The sequence below is a fragment of the Marmota flaviventris genome, chromosome 13 (genome assembly GCF_047511675.1).
Source record: "Marmota flaviventris isolate mMarFla1 chromosome 13, mMarFla1.hap1, whole genome shotgun sequence".
Classification (NCBI taxonomy): domain Eukaryota; kingdom Metazoa; phylum Chordata; class Mammalia; order Rodentia; family Sciuridae; genus Marmota; species Marmota flaviventris.
Genome location: NC_092510.1, coordinates 31,563,156 through 31,579,253, shown reverse-complemented (window position 1 = coordinate 31,579,253; position 16,098 = coordinate 31,563,156). Strand labels below are relative to the sequence as shown.

The 16,098-nt window shown below is 37.5% G+C and overlaps 1 protein-coding gene across 1 annotated transcript in view; it reads left to right on the top strand.

The window, feature by feature from the left end:
* Tmc1 (transmembrane channel like 1) overlaps window positions 1–15,847 on the top strand; it is a 186,377-nt gene extending 170,530 nt beyond the window's left edge. Inside the window, exons 17-20 of the mRNA XM_071600427.1 lie at window positions 908–1,033; window positions 4,474–4,552; window positions 4,657–4,708; window positions 15,440–15,847. Coding sequence (XP_071456528.1) covers window positions 908–1,033; window positions 4,474–4,552; window positions 4,657–4,708; window positions 15,440–15,462 — 280 coding nt within the window. The 3' untranslated portion in view covers window positions 15,463–15,847. The remainder of the gene's footprint in view (window positions 1–907; window positions 1,034–4,473; window positions 4,553–4,656; window positions 4,709–15,439) is intronic.
* The last annotated feature ends 251 nt before the right edge of the window (window positions 15,848–16,098 follow it).

Here is a 16,098-nt window from a genome sequence, read left to right as displayed (position 1 = left end):
CTGGGGGTTGTGTATATTGAGTAGTTGAAAATGTTTAGAGTAGAAAACAAAAAGAAGACAAAACATATTGAAATGTTACACCAGCCTTTAATCTGAGGATCCATACAATTTGTTGAAATACAAAAAAATACTTTTTGAGGAGTGAAAGTTTTTATTATAGGATCAATATGAATATATAGAAAAAACTAACCTGACATTATTAATATTCTATTGCACTTTTAAATATTCTATATTGTTAAAACTCCCTGATTTCATTGTGCTAGTTGATAGCAGCTGATTTTCCTGTCAACTACATATGTCTTAGCTGGTATTCTTGAGGGGCTGTCCAGCAAAGGAAACCCTGAGAAGAAAAGGGAGCCACTTTCAGTGGGGTTACCTGTTAGCATTTCTGATGAAGGCGGTCTGGTGGTAAATGAGGTGGAAGCTACTGCATGGAAAGAGATATTGGATTATTTGTGGTTTTATTCCACTAAACTATTACTTGTGCTCATTTTCAAAGCTAATTAAAAATTAAGTGCTCTCTGCACTCAGCTCAAAGAGAGTCTTCTTTAGCAAGAACAGCAAGCAGAAGAGCAGACTTAGGAGCTGCATACAAAATATATTTCAATCAAAATCTGTCAGTGTTAAATTTTTTTCTTTCCATGTTGTGGCTAATTTCCTAACTGCTGTGACTCTGTGTGTGTGTGTGTGTGTGTGTGTGTGTGTGTCTGTGTGTGTTGGGATAACATTTCTTGTAACTTTTTTAACATGTTGGCAAGATGAGGTTGAAGTATTTGTGAGCTAGAGCTAAACATCGGATTCCTAACCTGAAATCTAGGTGATATTTGAGAAATATTTCTAGTTTTCTTGCTGTAACCATAATTTCTTCAATTGTTTCACACAAACGTCTTTCTTTCTTTCCTCCTAGTGGCAAAAACAGGATGTTCGAAGTCATTGGTGAGACCCTGGAGAATGATTTCCCAAGCTGGATGGCAAAGATTTTGAGACAGCTTTCCAACCCTGGACTGGTCATTGCTGTTGTTCTAGTGATGGGGTATGTGCTTCCCCTTCTCAGAGAAAGAGCCTTTGTAATTTGTTTCCCGACTCCTTTTCAGTTTCAGCCATTTTCAGCTTCTTCCCTTTCCCAAGGGTTTGCGCTAACCTAACCAAATTCAGCTCTGAAAACATGTTGGTGGAAGCCGAAATTCATGAGCCATATTCTGATCCTGTTGGATGTAATTCACAGCCATCTGCATCTGTCTTTGCCTCCCCAGGATTATAAGATTTGTTCCCAAGTAACAAAAATAATTATCAGTAAACAGCTAAAGCAAGGGAAACATAAATGCTAAATGCTAAATCTAATCAGCACATTGAGCTTCCCCCTGCAACACAGCCCCCGCCTCTTGTTCCATAAAGCAGATGGTTGTGAATATACAGAAATGATCAGCCTCTAAGTCGATATTCCCCTTGAGGGCCCTACAGGCTGTATTTTAGGGCTAATGGCTCAAGGGGTCTTAAAAATCGCCCTGTCCTTGTTATTAGAGGGCTGTTAAAAACTGTGTCCATAATAGCACAATCAGAGAAAGGTCTTAGAAACATCTTTTTCCTCTACCCCTTTAAAGTCAAAAGTGATTTCCAAAAGGGAACTTGGTAGGAGACTTTCATTTCCATGTAGCTTTCATTGACTGCTGACTCTTGGCCACAGGAGATAAACTTATATAATCCAAGTAAAAATATGGGCTTGCTATGGAAGAGCCAAAAAAAAAAAGCGCCCTTCCTTTCAAAACCCTGCCCTCCAGAAAGAGAAAGTCTGGAACTGCCTGTGCTTTCAGCCAAGGAGGTCAAGCGTTCCCCATCTCCAGGACACTTGGATTGGATTTTTGGGGTTTTTCTTTTTTAAGATAAAGGTGAAATGAGATATCTGAGGCAGAACACTCACACTGATGTGAAATAAATAAGCTGGGATGCTGAACCTGTTATCACCATCCTGGGTAGGTTGTGACGGCAGGGGTCACCTTCAGTGTGTAAGTTAAACTGACCCAGGAATAAATGAGAAAGATCAACATGGTACTAGACCCTTTTATAGTAAATCCTATACTCATGCCTTTACATTACATGATGATGCCTTTTATGAGGGAAAGCTAATAACCCATAAGGATAATTAAACAGTAAAGCAGATTACTCTTATATATTACAGAACCTTGATCATGAGGTGGTATTAAGAATGTGATAGTAAATCTCTGGCACAGATTTGTTAGAAAATGACCTGCTGAATGCAGTATCTTTCACCAGATGGCCCTTGGAGTGATTTTCTTTCTCTACATTTTCATGATATAGTGGCTTCTGAGAGCACATTAAAAAGTATCCTGTGGCCTTTGATAGTCAAGGTCCTTTATTGATATAAATAAAATCTTACACAACACACACACCAGAAAAGTTAGATTTTGTTGCAGTGTTCTTAATTTATTGAGAGACAGATTTGTTTTTAAGCAAAGGAGCAACATCATTTGAATGCAATATCTGAAGATCTAATAAAACTGTCTTAAGAGATGGAAAGATAATTAATGCTGCTGCTGTTCTAGACACTAACCATAGATGACTCATTGAATTTCCACAATAACTTAAGACTTTGGTTTCATTCATCATATTATCAGATATATTTCCAAATATTTCCATATTTGGAAGATCCCCAAATCAAGTGACTAGTAAGTGAACTTAAAGCTCATGTCTTCTCACTCCTACTTTTTAATCCCTCCACTTCACTCATTCACTCCACCAAGGAGAGCATGGGATCCCTGGAACTGTCAGAAGGTAGGGAAGCACACTTTAGGCATGGTTTAGATGCAGCATATGTGTCTTTTAAAGGGCCAAATAGCAGCTATTTTGAACAAGGCAAAATTGAGGACCTTATAGAAATACTTGTATAAATACTTAAGATGTACAAACCATTCGTTAGTTAGTTCATTGCCATAGAAAACAGTCTGGGAGCCAGATTTGACCTGGAGGCCTTAGTTTACCCACCCTTGATACAGACAGCCCAGATGAAAACTGCCCATGTATGAGAGTCAAAAAGATGTTCAGAAACACTGATTTTAGCTCTGAGGTTCTGATTTAAAACCCAAATTTCAGTTTATTACTGATTTTATTTTTTCAGGTCCTGAGGTCTCTTTATTTTATAAGCCTTGTGCAATTGTCTTGGCTTTTTATTACCTTTAATTAGAGAATGTTACAGTCTTTTTAAATTTCCCCAGTGGACCATATTAAATCCACTTGGATGGTGTTTGGGTATCTGAGCAGAGTTCAGGTTGCTTTTCTCTGGGCAGTGTCATTCCCTTGGAGCACAGGAAGTGATTTGTTAGGAATACTCATAATGTGCATTCAGAGGCAGGAAAAAAATGATGGATAAATATATAATTCTGAATTGGAAATGATATGTGAAATTTTCAAGTTCACCCTTCAAATCCAGTAACTTAGTTCTAAGTCTCTCTCTCTCTCTCTCTCTCTCTCTCTCTCTCTCTCTCTCTCACACACACACACACACACACACACACACACACACACACAATTTATTGAGCACCTATTTCATGCCAGATATTGTCTCAGATGCTTTCATGTGTGTAATTTCAGTCAAATTCCAGTTAATCATATAAGAAATAAACAAACCCCAACTAAACTATATCAATAATTGTGCTGCTAGCACCAGATGGCTCATAAAGGATATTATCTGGCATGTTCATGAGCAGAGGAAATGTGTTCAATATCCAGTTCTTTGCAACAAAGAGCAATATCAGCTTTTTTTTTTAACTGCATTTTTTTCTTTGTTGTTTGTTCATTTTGTTTTAAGAGAAGATGAGCATATTTATTTTTGCAGAATTGTTGGGTTGAAATTTGCTCTTTCTAGAAATATAAATGTCATTTGAAATCCAGAATCACTCCTTTATAAAATGTTTTCTTTTTGAGGGAGAAAGAAATGAAAATAATTCATTCTGTGGAAAAAAAAATCCATGTTAATTAACTATGCCTCTGAGGGTGATATTCTCTCTTAGTTGTAAAGGCCAAAGGAGGGAATTTAAGGCAGGATGTCATTTTACTTTTTATTTGACATATTCCCTAAGCTTCAGTAGATTTTCTATTTTTTTTAGACATCATTACTATCAATTTAAACAGTTTTTAATTTTATTGTAAACTGATTTTAATACATTTCCAGGAAGAGGCTAATATTAGGCAGTGTGGAATAGTGAATAGGGTTCTGGCTGGTGGATTAGGAGCTTTTGGGCCCAAATTTCCAGCTTCAGCCTAGTCACTGTGTAAATCTGAGTGCACATCTTTACCTCTCTGGACCTCAATTTTTATCCACAAAATAAAAGATTTCTAGTAGCAAATATCTTCATGTTCACTCCAGCGCTGACATTCTATGATTTAGTTAATAAAAATTGAAGAAGCATCTTGAGGAACTAAAAAGGCCATCAATTTTATTGTTTTCTCATAATTTAGTTTGACCATCTATTATCTCAATGCCACTGCCAAGGGCCAGAAGGCAGCAAATCTGGAACTAAAAAAGAAGATGAAACTGGTAAGATACAATTTATTTCATTAAAAATATTGTCTTCATTTATATCAAGGAGTAAGAAACACCAGGAAATGTAATTTTCTTCTTTCCTTTTTTGTATTGTGCAGCAAGCTTTGGAAAACAAAATGCGAAACAAGAAGATGGCAGCCGCACGTGCAGGTTGGAGATGGGTTCTTGCTGGCGATTTTGTCTTAACTGACAGTCTTACATTTTGTTTTTACTCCAAATGAGGCATTCAATGGTGAATGGCATATTGCCCTGAGCCAGTTGTTCCACATCCTCACCTTCCATCTCTAGCTGTTCTCATGCATCACATCCCAGGATTTGGTTTGTTTTTTAATAGTGGGAAAAATTCAGGAATATAAATTTACCAGTAGTGATAAAATAAAAAGTGACCTACGAGTGACATATGATGAAAACAACCCTCTAGTTATATATAAAGAGTAAATATATCTCGTGTTCATTTTAACTATTTTTATATATAGAAAGACACTTTGGGAAAATCTCCAAAAGATCCTACTTTGAGCTAACCACCATTGATATCCAGATAGCTCTTATAGTCCTTTAAATGTTCTTTTAAAGCCTTCCTTAATTTTAAAAATACAGAGAGGCTTCCACATCTCCAGATTCAACCAATTGTCTGTTGAAACTACTTGGGAAAAAATTATGTCTGTATTGAACATATACAGACTTTTTCCTTGTGAGTTCCCTAAACAATACAGCATTACAATTATTCCCATAGCATTTACTTGGCATTAGATATGCTAAGTAACCTATAGATGATTTGAAGTATAGGCAGGGTGTATGTAGGTTATATGCAAATACTACATACAAAGGATTTGAGCATCCTTCCATTTTTGTATATGTGGGGGGTGTCTGGAACGAATCCCCTGCAGATACTGAGGGTTGACTATGTTGGAATAAAGCAGATTCCTATTTGCAAATATTTGTGATGTACCATGAGTCTCTCATGGAAAGGGGGACACCTAATAAATGCAGTGAAAGTCTTTTTCAACTTTTCCTTCATTTCTAATTTTAAAATTCTGTATTATTAGAACTTTTCCCCCATGTAAATAATTCAAAGAAACTCAAGTCAATTAGTTGCATTTAGAAAAGAGACATTTTAGTCCACACAAATGAGCAGGGGAGAGGAATGAATGGCTTCAGGCTACTTTTTTTTTTTTTGATTTTGTTTTTTAAATTTTTTATTGTTGGTTGTTCAAAACATTACATAGTTCTTGATATATCATATTTCACACTTTGATTCAAGTGGGTTATGAACTCCCATTTTTACCCCGTATACAAATTGCAGAATCACATCAGTTACACATCCATTGATTTACATATTGCCATACTAGTGTCTGTTGTATTCTGCTGCCTTTCCTATCCTCTACTATCCCCCCTCCCCTCCCCTCCCCTCTTCTATCTCTACCCCCTCTACTGTCATTCATTTCTCCCCCTTGTATTATTTTCCCCTCACTTCCTCTTGTATGAAATTTTGTATAACCCTGAGGGTCTCCTTCCATTTCCATGCAATTTCCCTTCTCTCTCCCTTTCCCTCCCACCTCTCATCCCTGTTTAATGTTAATCTTCTTCTCATGCTCTTCATCCCTACTCTGTTCTTAGTTACTCTCCTTATATCAAGACATTTGGCATTTGTTTTTTAGGGATTGGCTAGCTTCACTTAGCATAATCTGCTCTAATGCCATCCATTTCCCTGCAAATTCTATGATTTTGTCATTTTTTAATGCAGAGTAATACTCCATTGTGTATAAATGCCACATTTTTTTATCCATTTATCTATTGAAGGGCATCTAGCTTGGTTCCACAGTCTTGCTATTGTGAATTGTGCTGCTATGAACATCGATGTAGCAGTGTCCCTGTAGCATGCTCTTTTTAGGTCTTTAGGGAATAGACCTAGAAGGGGAATAGCTGGGTCAAATGGTGGTTCCATTCCCAGCTTTCCAAGAAATCTCCATACTGCTTTCCAAATTGGCTGCACCAATTTGCAGTCCCAGAGCAATGTACAAGTGTACCCTTTTCCCCACATCCTCGCCAGCACTTGTTGTTTGACTTCATAATGGCTGCCAATCTTACTGGAGTGAGATGGTATCTTAGGGTGGTTTTGATTTGCATTTCTCTGACAGCTAGAGATGGTGAGCATTTTTTCATGTACTTGTTGATTGATTGTATGTCCCCCTCTGAGAAGTGTCTGTTCAGGTCCTTGGCCCATTTGTTGATTGGGTTATTTGTTATCTTATTGTCTAATTTTTTGAGTTCTTTGTATATTCTAGATATTAGGGCTCTATCTGAAGTGTGAGGAGTAAAGATTTGTTCCCAGGATGTAGGCTCCCTATTTACCTCTCTTATTGTTTCTTTTGCTGAGAAAAAACTTTTTAGTTTGAGTAAGTCCCATTTGTTGATTCTAGTTATTAACTTTTGTGCTATGGGTGTCCTATTGAGGAATTTGGAGCCCGACCCCACAGTATGTAGATTGTAGCCAACTTTTTCTTCTATCAGACGGCGTGTCTCTGATTTGATATCAAGCTCCTTGATCCATTTTGAATTAAATTTTGTGCATGGCGAGAGAAAGGGATTCAGTTTCATTTTGTTGCATATGGATTTCCAGTTTTCCCAGCACCATTTGTTGAAGATACTATCCTTCCTCCATTGCATGCTTTTAGCCCCTTTATCAAATATAAGATAGTTGTAGTTTTGTGGATTGGTTTCTGTGTCCTCTGTTCTGTACCATTGGTCCACCCGCCTGTTTTGGTACCAGTACCATGCTGTTTTTGTTACTATTGCTCTGTAGTATAGTTTGAAGTCTGGTATCGCTATACCACCTGATTCACATTTCCTGCTTAGCATTGTTTTTGCTATTCTGGGTCTTTTATTTTTCCATATGAATTTCATGATTGCTTTCTCTATTTCTACAAGAAATGCCGTTGGGATTTTGATTGGCATTGCATTAAACCTATAGAGAACTTTTGGTAATATTGCCATTTTGATGATGTTAGTTCTGCCTATCCATGAACAGGGTATATTTTTATATTTTTCCATCTTCTAAGATCTTCTTCTATTTCTCTCTTTAGGGTTCTGTAGTTTTCATTGTATAAGTCTTTCACCTCTTTTCTTAGGTTGATTCCCAAGTATTTTATTTTTTTTGAGGATATTGTGAATGGAGTGGTTGTCCTCATTTCCATTTCAGAGGATTTGTTGCTGATATACAGGAATGCCTTTGATTTATGCATGTTGATTTTATAGCCTGCCACTTTGCTGAATTCATTTATTAGCTCTAATAGTTTTTTTGTAGACCCTTTTGGGTCTGCTAGGTATAGAATCATGTCACTGCAAATAGTGATAATTTAAGTTCTTCTTTTCCTATTTTTGTGCCTTTAATTTCTTTCGTCTGTCTAATTGCTCTGGCCAATATTTCGAGAACTATGTTGAACAGAAGTGGTGAGAGAGGGCATTCCTGTCTTGTTCCAGATTTTAGAGGGAATGCCTTCAGTTTTTCTCCATTCAGAATGATGCTAGACTGAGGCTTAGCATAGATTGCTTTTACAATATTGAGGTATGTTCCTGTTATCCCTAGTTTTTCTAGAGTTTTGAACATAAAGGGATGCTGTACTTTGTCGAATGTTTTTTCCACATCTATTGAGATGATCACATGGTTCTTATTTTTAAGTCTATTGATGTGGTGAATAACATTTATTGATTTCCGTATATTGAACCAGCCTTGCATCCCAGGGATGAATCCTACTTGATCATGGTGCACAATTTTTTTGATATGTTTTTGTATCCGATTCACCAGAATTTTATTGAGGATTTTTGCATCTAGGTTCATTAGAGATATCGGTCTGTAGTTTTCTTTCTTTGAAGTGTCTTTGTCTGGTTTAGGAATCAGGGTGATGTTGGCCTCGTAGAATGAATTTGGAAGTTCTCCCTCTTTTTCTATTTCCTGAAGTAGCTTGAAAAGTATTGGTATTAGTTCTTCTTTAAAGGTTTTGTAAAACTCTGCTGTATACCCATCCGGTCCTGGACTTTTCTTAGTTGGTAGTCTTTTGATGGTTTCTTCTATTTCCTCAATTGATATTGGTCTGTTTAGGTTGTCTATATCCTCCTGACTCAATCTGGGCAGATCATATGACAAGAAATTTATCGATGCCTTCACTATCTTCTAATTTATTGGCGTATAAGGATTCAAAATAATTTCTAATTATCTTCTGTGTTTCTGAAGTGTCTGTTGTGATATTGCCTTCTTCATCCCATATGCTAGTAATTTGAGTTCTCTCTCTTCTTCTCTTCGTTAGCATGGCTAAGGGTCTGTCGATTTTATTTATTTTTTCAAAGAACCAACTTTTAGTTTTGTCAATTTTTTCAATTGTTTCTTTTGTTTCGATTTCATTAATTTCAGCTCTGATTTTAATTATTTCTTGCCTTCTACTTCTTTTGCTGTTGTTTTGCTCTTCTTTTTCTAGGATTTTGAGATGAAGTATGAGATCATTTATTTGTTGGTTTTTCCTTTTTTTAAGGAATGAACTCCAAGCAATGAATTTTCCTCTTAGAACTGCTTTCAATATGTCCCATAGATTCCGATATGTTGTGTCTGTGTTTTCATTTATCTCTAAGAATTTTTAATTTCCTCCTTGATGTCTTCTATAACCCATTGATCATTCACTAACCTATTGTTCATTCTCCAAGTGATGCATGATTTTTCCTTCCTTCTTTTATCGTTGATTTTCAGTTTCATTCCATTATGATCAGATAAGATGCATGGTATTATCTCTACTCCTTTATATTGTCTAAGAGTTGCCCTGTGACATAATATATAATCTATTTTTGAGAAGGACCCATGTGCTGCTGAGAAAAAAAGTGTAACTGCTTGATGTTGGGTGGTATATTCTATATATGTCAATTAAGTCTAGGTTATTAATTGTGTTATTGAGTTCTATAGTTTCCTTATTCAACTTTTGTTTGGAAGATCTGTCCAGTGGTGAGAGAGGTGTGTTGAAGTCTCCCATGATTATTGTATGGTGGTCTATTAGACTCTTGAACTTGAGAAGAGTTTGTTTGATGAACATAGCTGCACCATTGTTTGGGGCATATATATTTATGATTGTTATGTCTTGTTGGTGTATGGTTCCCTTGAGCAGTATGTAGTGTCCCTCTTTATCCCTTTTGATTAACTTTGGCTTGAAATCTATTTTATTTGATATGAGTATGGACACTCCTGCTTGTTTCTGAAGTCCATATGTGTGATATGATTTTTCCCAACCTTTCACCTTCAGCCTATGTATGTCTTTTCCTATCAAATGTGTCTCCTGTAGGCAGCATATTGTTGGGTCTTGTTTTGTGATCCATTCTACTAGCCTGTGTCTCTTAATTGGTGAGTTTAAGCCATTAACATTTAGGGTTATTATTGAGATATGGGTTGTTCTTCCAGCCATATTTGTTTATTTATGTTACTAAACATGGTTTGTTTTCCTCTTTGATTATTTTTCCCCCCTTTACTGTCCTACCTCCCACTGTTGGTTTTCATTATTATTTTCCATTTCCTCTTCCTGTAATGTTTTGCCGAGGATGTTTTGAAGAGATGGTTTTCTAGCTGCAAATTCTTTTAACTTTTGTTTATCGTGGAAGGTTTTAATTTCATCTTCCATCCTCAAGCTTAATTTCGCTGGATACACAATTCTTGGTTGGAACCCATTTTCTTTCAGTGTTTGAAATATGTTATTCCAGGATCTTCTAGCTTTCAGAGTCTGTGTTGAAAGATCAGCTGTTATCCTGATTGGCTTACCCCTAAATGTAATCTGCTTCCTTTCTCTTGTAGCTTTTAAAATTCTCTCCTTATTCTGTATGTTGGGCATCTTCATTATAATGTGTCTAGGTGTGACTCTCTTATGATTTTGCACATTCGGCGTCCTGTAGGCTTCTAGGATTTGGGATTCTGTCTCATTCTTCAAGTCTGGGAAGTTTTCTCGTATCATTTCATTGAATAGATTGCTCATTCCTTTGGTTTGAAACTCTATCCCTTCCTGTATCCCAATGACTCTTAAATTTGGTCTCTTTATGTTATCCCATATTTCTTGGATGTTCTGCTCATGGTTTCTTAACAGTCTTGCTGAGCTGTCTATGTTCTTTTCAAGTTGAAATACTTTATCTTCATTGTCTGATGTTCTATCTTCTAAGTGTTCTACTCTGCTGGTAGTATTCTCAATTGAGTTTTTAAGTTGATTTATTGCTGCCTGCATTTCTAGGATTTCTGTTTGTTTGTTTTTTATAACCTCTATCTCCCTGTATAGTTGATCTTTTGCTTCTTGGATTTGTTTATGTAATTCATTGTTGAAGTGATCTTTCATTGTCTGATTTTGCTGTCTGATGTCTTCCTTGAGACTCCAGATCATCTGAAGCATGTATATCCTGAATTCTTTATCTGACATTCCATCTGCTGCAGATATTACCTCTTCTAACGTTGAGCTGACCTGCATTGCTTGCGGTCCTTTCTTTCCTTGTCTCTTCATACTGTTCGCGTTTCTTTCTGCTTGGTGAAACTGTTGTGCTATTGAATTTTCCCCCTATATATTTATATTGCTCTTGTATAGTTGCAAAGTCTCCCTCGCAGGCGCGGGCGGCGGCTCTGCCCCTCCTCCAATTGGGGCAATGTGCCTATCATGCCGGCAGGCTGCTGGGCCTCTTCTTCCAGTCAGTAGCAGGTCCGCCTACCTTGCAGGCGCGGGCGGCGGCTCTGCCCCTCTGCGGGCCGCTAGGCTTGTTCTGTCGGTGGTCGCATTTCTGCCTACTTTGCAGGCGTGGGCAGCGGCACTGCCCCTCTGCAGGCCGCTGGGCCTGTTCTGCCGGTGGGTCGCAGGTCCGCCTACCTTGCAGGCGTGGGGGAGGGGGCGGCTCTTCCCCTCAGCAGGCCGCTGGGCCTGTTCTGCAGGTGGGTCGCAGGCCCGCCTACCTTGCAGGCGTGGTTGGCAGCTCTGCCCCTCCTCGGGCCACTGGGCCTTTTCCGTCGGTGGTCACAGTTCTGCCTACCTTGCAGGCGTGGGGGGGGAGGGGGCAGCTCTGCCTCTCAGCAGGCCGCTGCACCTGTTCTGCCGGTGGGTCGCAGGCCCGCCTACCTTGCAGGCGTGGTTGGCAGCTCTGCCCCTCCGCAGGCCACTCTTCAGGCTACTTTTAATCCCACGTTTGGAATGTGATTAGGATTGAGCCCATTTCTCTGTGAATCTCCCAACACTGGGCTTCTTTCACATTAGTTGACCTCCATGACAGCAGGAATGGATGCAGTCACTTTGAAGGCCCTGTCCTTGGACTGCAGTTTTCAAAGGAACTGAGAATGGGATTTCCAAGTAGGTCCCTTGGAAGAGAAAAGGAACTTCTTTCCCAGAAATTTCCCAGTATCTCCTCCTATAAGCTTGACCCCAAAAGGGTCGTGTGTATCCAACTCTGAATGCAACATTATGTACAAGACAGGTCATTATTTCCTGTCATCATTCCCTAAACAATACAGTATTACAACTATTCCCACAGCTTTTACATTGAATTAGGCACTGTGAGTAATCTAGAAATGTTGGTTAGATGCAAATACTGGGTAAATGTATAGGTTTTGCGCAAATACTAGGCCATTTTATAGAAAGGACCTAAGAATTCTCAGATGCACAGAGAGTTGCTGAAGCCCATCAGGACCTGCCCTTGGAATGGGGCTTGGTCATTTTTCAGATGCACAGAGAGTTGCTGAAGCCCATCAGGACCTGCCCTTGGAATGGGGCTTGGTCATTTTCACTGAAGCACATGGAATGCATTGGGGAGGATACATCTGCTTAAGAAAAGGGAAGAGGATGCCAGGTGGCCTCAAACAACCTACTTTCAATACATAATTTTATTGTCTTATTTTATGTTGATCTTTTTGGAAAAAAAATTATTTTTCTATCCAGCAAGCAGAAGAATAAGGTCAATCCTTAGATACTGAATTGAATGATTAGAGTGACTTACAATTATTAGACTAGTCTTTTTATAAAACATTTTATTTTTTTTAGAAGTTCTGTATGTGCACATAGTTTAGAGCTACATAGTTCTACAAAGTTTATTATGAAAAATAGCATCTCTTCTCACTCTCTTAGACTGTTGTGTCCTCTTCCCTGCTCCCCACACCCAGTACCCAAAGACAAACACTTTCAACTCTTGGTTGGTTCTTTAGGTATTTGTCTCCAAATTGCACATTGTGATTTTTTGATTTCTTAGTTTTATTATCAATTAAAACTACTAACTATGCTAGAGATAAGGATTTGGCTCCTTTCACACTCAACCTCTCTCTATATTATGCCCATTTAGTTATATTATTATTTTGGTTGGGACAATGTACTTTCATACAAACATGTACATGTTCCTTGGCTGAGCTATGTAGTAAACTCTGGCTATTTGTGCATGTTTATTAATTTTGTCAGGACTCACAATTATCTCTTTTTAAACACTTTATTATTTTTCTATGTATTTATCAGCGATTCAATCTCTAAATCTTTTATTTATGAAATTATGTTCTAAATATATTCAGACATATTAGACATTAGGTTTTTTGTCCATTTCATTTCTTTGAAAAAATCTTTTCCAGAATCTTCTGAATTTCTCAAATCTCAAGTGGTTCCTTTTTCTATCTGCTGTATAGCTATCACCCTGAGATTTCCCTTTATTGTCCACCTGGAAGGAACTCTAGTCCTCTATCTTTTTTGAACATCCTTGCTTCCGTTTTCCCCCCAATTCCCCTTATTTTGGTTTGTTCACATGTGTTGGGCAAGTAAGGGAGTGTGAGAAGCAGTTTTTCTGAGACCTTGCATGTCTGAAACTGTCTTTTACCCTCCCATTTGATTGATAGTTTGGGTACAGAAAATACCCATATCATTAGATTAAAAATATTTTTCCTTTAGAATAATATTCCTTCAGACCTTTCTATTGCCTTCTAGATCTCAGAATTACTATTGGGATGTCTAAAGCCATTTTGAATCTTAATCTTTCTTGAGTGACTTGTATTTTTGATAGTCTGCTTTACCTATGTGGAAAGTCATAAGCTCTTTTCATCTCCAGTGTTTTGAAGGTCATAATGGTATATCTTACATTGATACATTTTTATTCCTTGTGTACTTCTCAGTAAGCCTTTTCACTCTGGAAACTCAGACTCTTTAGTTACATAGAATTTTCTGGAGTTGTTTGTTGATTTTTTTTTTCCCATTCATTTTCTGTGTTCTCTCTTTTTGGAATTTGTATCTTTTGGACATTGGGCCTCTTGGACCAGTTCTTCCATTCTCTTACTTTTCTTTCTTATCCTCTCTTCATCTCTTTGCTTTACTCCTGAATATTTCCTTAACTTTAATTTTCAGTATTTCATTGCTTCTTCACTTTTGTTATCATAACTTTAATTTCTGCAAGTTGTTTTTGATCTGTAATTGTTTTAAGCAGCATCTTTTTCTTGTTTAATGGCATCATTGCCTGGTTTTCTCTTCATGAGAATATCAAAAATTGTAAAGTTTCTTTGCCTTTCATGGTCTTTGTTTTCTCTAAGTTGATTTGTCTTTTCTTGGTCTCCTTTAGAGCTTTTTCTCAGATGGTCTGTGGTCCTTGACACTCAGGATGCTAAGCAGGGTTTGCACTCTCTAAGCTTGTGGGTGGGGTTTGAGGACAGGTCTTCACTGCAGGGCTGTATCTGGGCTCTTTGATGAACTGCTGCCAGTGTCTTTAAGTTTTTCCTCTCTGGGACAGAAAAGTCACTTCCAAACTTCTGCCTGGAGGGTAAAGATTTGCCTAGCAAAATCATAGCACCTGAGAATGGAAGAGTGTTTACATAGTCCCCTGTCTCTACTGTGTTACTCTTTGTAGTCTTCTAGCCCAGTCTGTTTTATTCTTTCTCCCAGTTTTCAGCCAGGATAAAGAGGGGGCAGTTAGTTACCCATTTGTGCCAAGTGGAGCAGTAGACGGGGACTCCCAACAGCTTCTCAGACAGCTAAAGTCTTTTCTTTGTATTGATTCTTCGCTTCCAGAATTACCATAGCTGCGAATTCCTATGTCCTTTGGAGATTTGACTGAAATTGATGTTGCTTTTCATCTGTTCCCTCTGCTGGCTTAGGATTTCAGGATGTTTGAACTGATAAGTCACATATTATTCATTTATCTGCTTGTTAGTTTCTAAAATTTCTGAATTGTTTCAGTTCTCTCCTTCCTTGTAGGTTTTTACATATTCTCACCCTGGGGGGAAAATTCTTAAATATCTTGTTTTGGAGAGGCAGGATCCATAGTGCTTACCTGTTGGGATAGAGTCTACCTTGGTGGAAATTGATTAGCACTATCTAAGTCTTTGCAGAAGATGACCAAGGAGAAACATGAACAGGGCTTTTGTATAATTTAACATTATCAACCTAGCTTTTAAAATGGTGAGTGGAAAATTCTGACATATAAGATCTGATTTTAGTTAAAGCTTATTATTACCTTCATTGTTTAAAATCATGGTAAGATGCTATAGCATGTATTTATCTGATATTTTCCAATAATCTGCACAGCTGTTCACTGAATACTTCTAAATGTTCATGGATAATGTGAAACCCTTTTATCTGAAAAATTTGAAAGGAATAGATTTCAATATTCATTATGTAAGCAGTAATTAATAAATATTACCCCAAAAAGTAAATGTTCATTCTCCTGTCTTTAGAACCTGTGAAGGCTTTGTAAAATAAGAAATATAGAACTATTTTGAATATAAAAGTGCTAAGTATTATAGCAAAGTGAAACACATTTTGCAGATACAGATTTCAGGTTACCTCATTCAGAATCATTAAGGACATTGAAAGCAAAATTTTTGTTTAACTTTTACATTTATCTCATTCTCTCTCTTTAAAACAGCTATAGCTGCTGGTGGCCAGTAATTTCCAGAGCTATCCTGGGGGCCCAGAACTACTCTACACCTTACTGCTTAAGAAGAATGTGCTGTGTGAAGGCCCAAAGAACAAGCACAGGGCAGTGGTGATTCCCTGTTCTATTCTGATGGATTATCAAGGTCTTGCTTATAGGTTAAGGCATGGTCAATCCTCCCTGAGCAAGAAGGATTTCCACCGTCTTCCAAATTATGCTTTTGTTTTTCCCCTGCACTGCCACTTTTTCTCCAGCTCAGTTTCCCTCACAGTTTTCCTAACAAATTGAGTTTAAAAATGGGTGTGATACAGTAATGTGTGTTACTGGATATAATTGGTGTGTTATTTATTATTTCTTGTCTGCAGGAATCATCTTTCCTATGTAGATTGTAAGCTATGAACAGGGGTTGTATCTTTTAACTCTTTTATATGCCTGGTATAGTGCTGTGCACAGGTAGGCACTGAGTAAATGCTTGTTAATTAAATTGAATCAATTTAACTTACAGCAGTTGCATTCTGAAACAAAAACTTCTGTTATCTGCACAAAAATGTTACTATAATATAATAAATAAATTATTTATCAATAGACTGAGTTTATTATCTCATTAGGTTATAATGCAGATGAGTAAATAAAACTAGTGTTGATTTCTA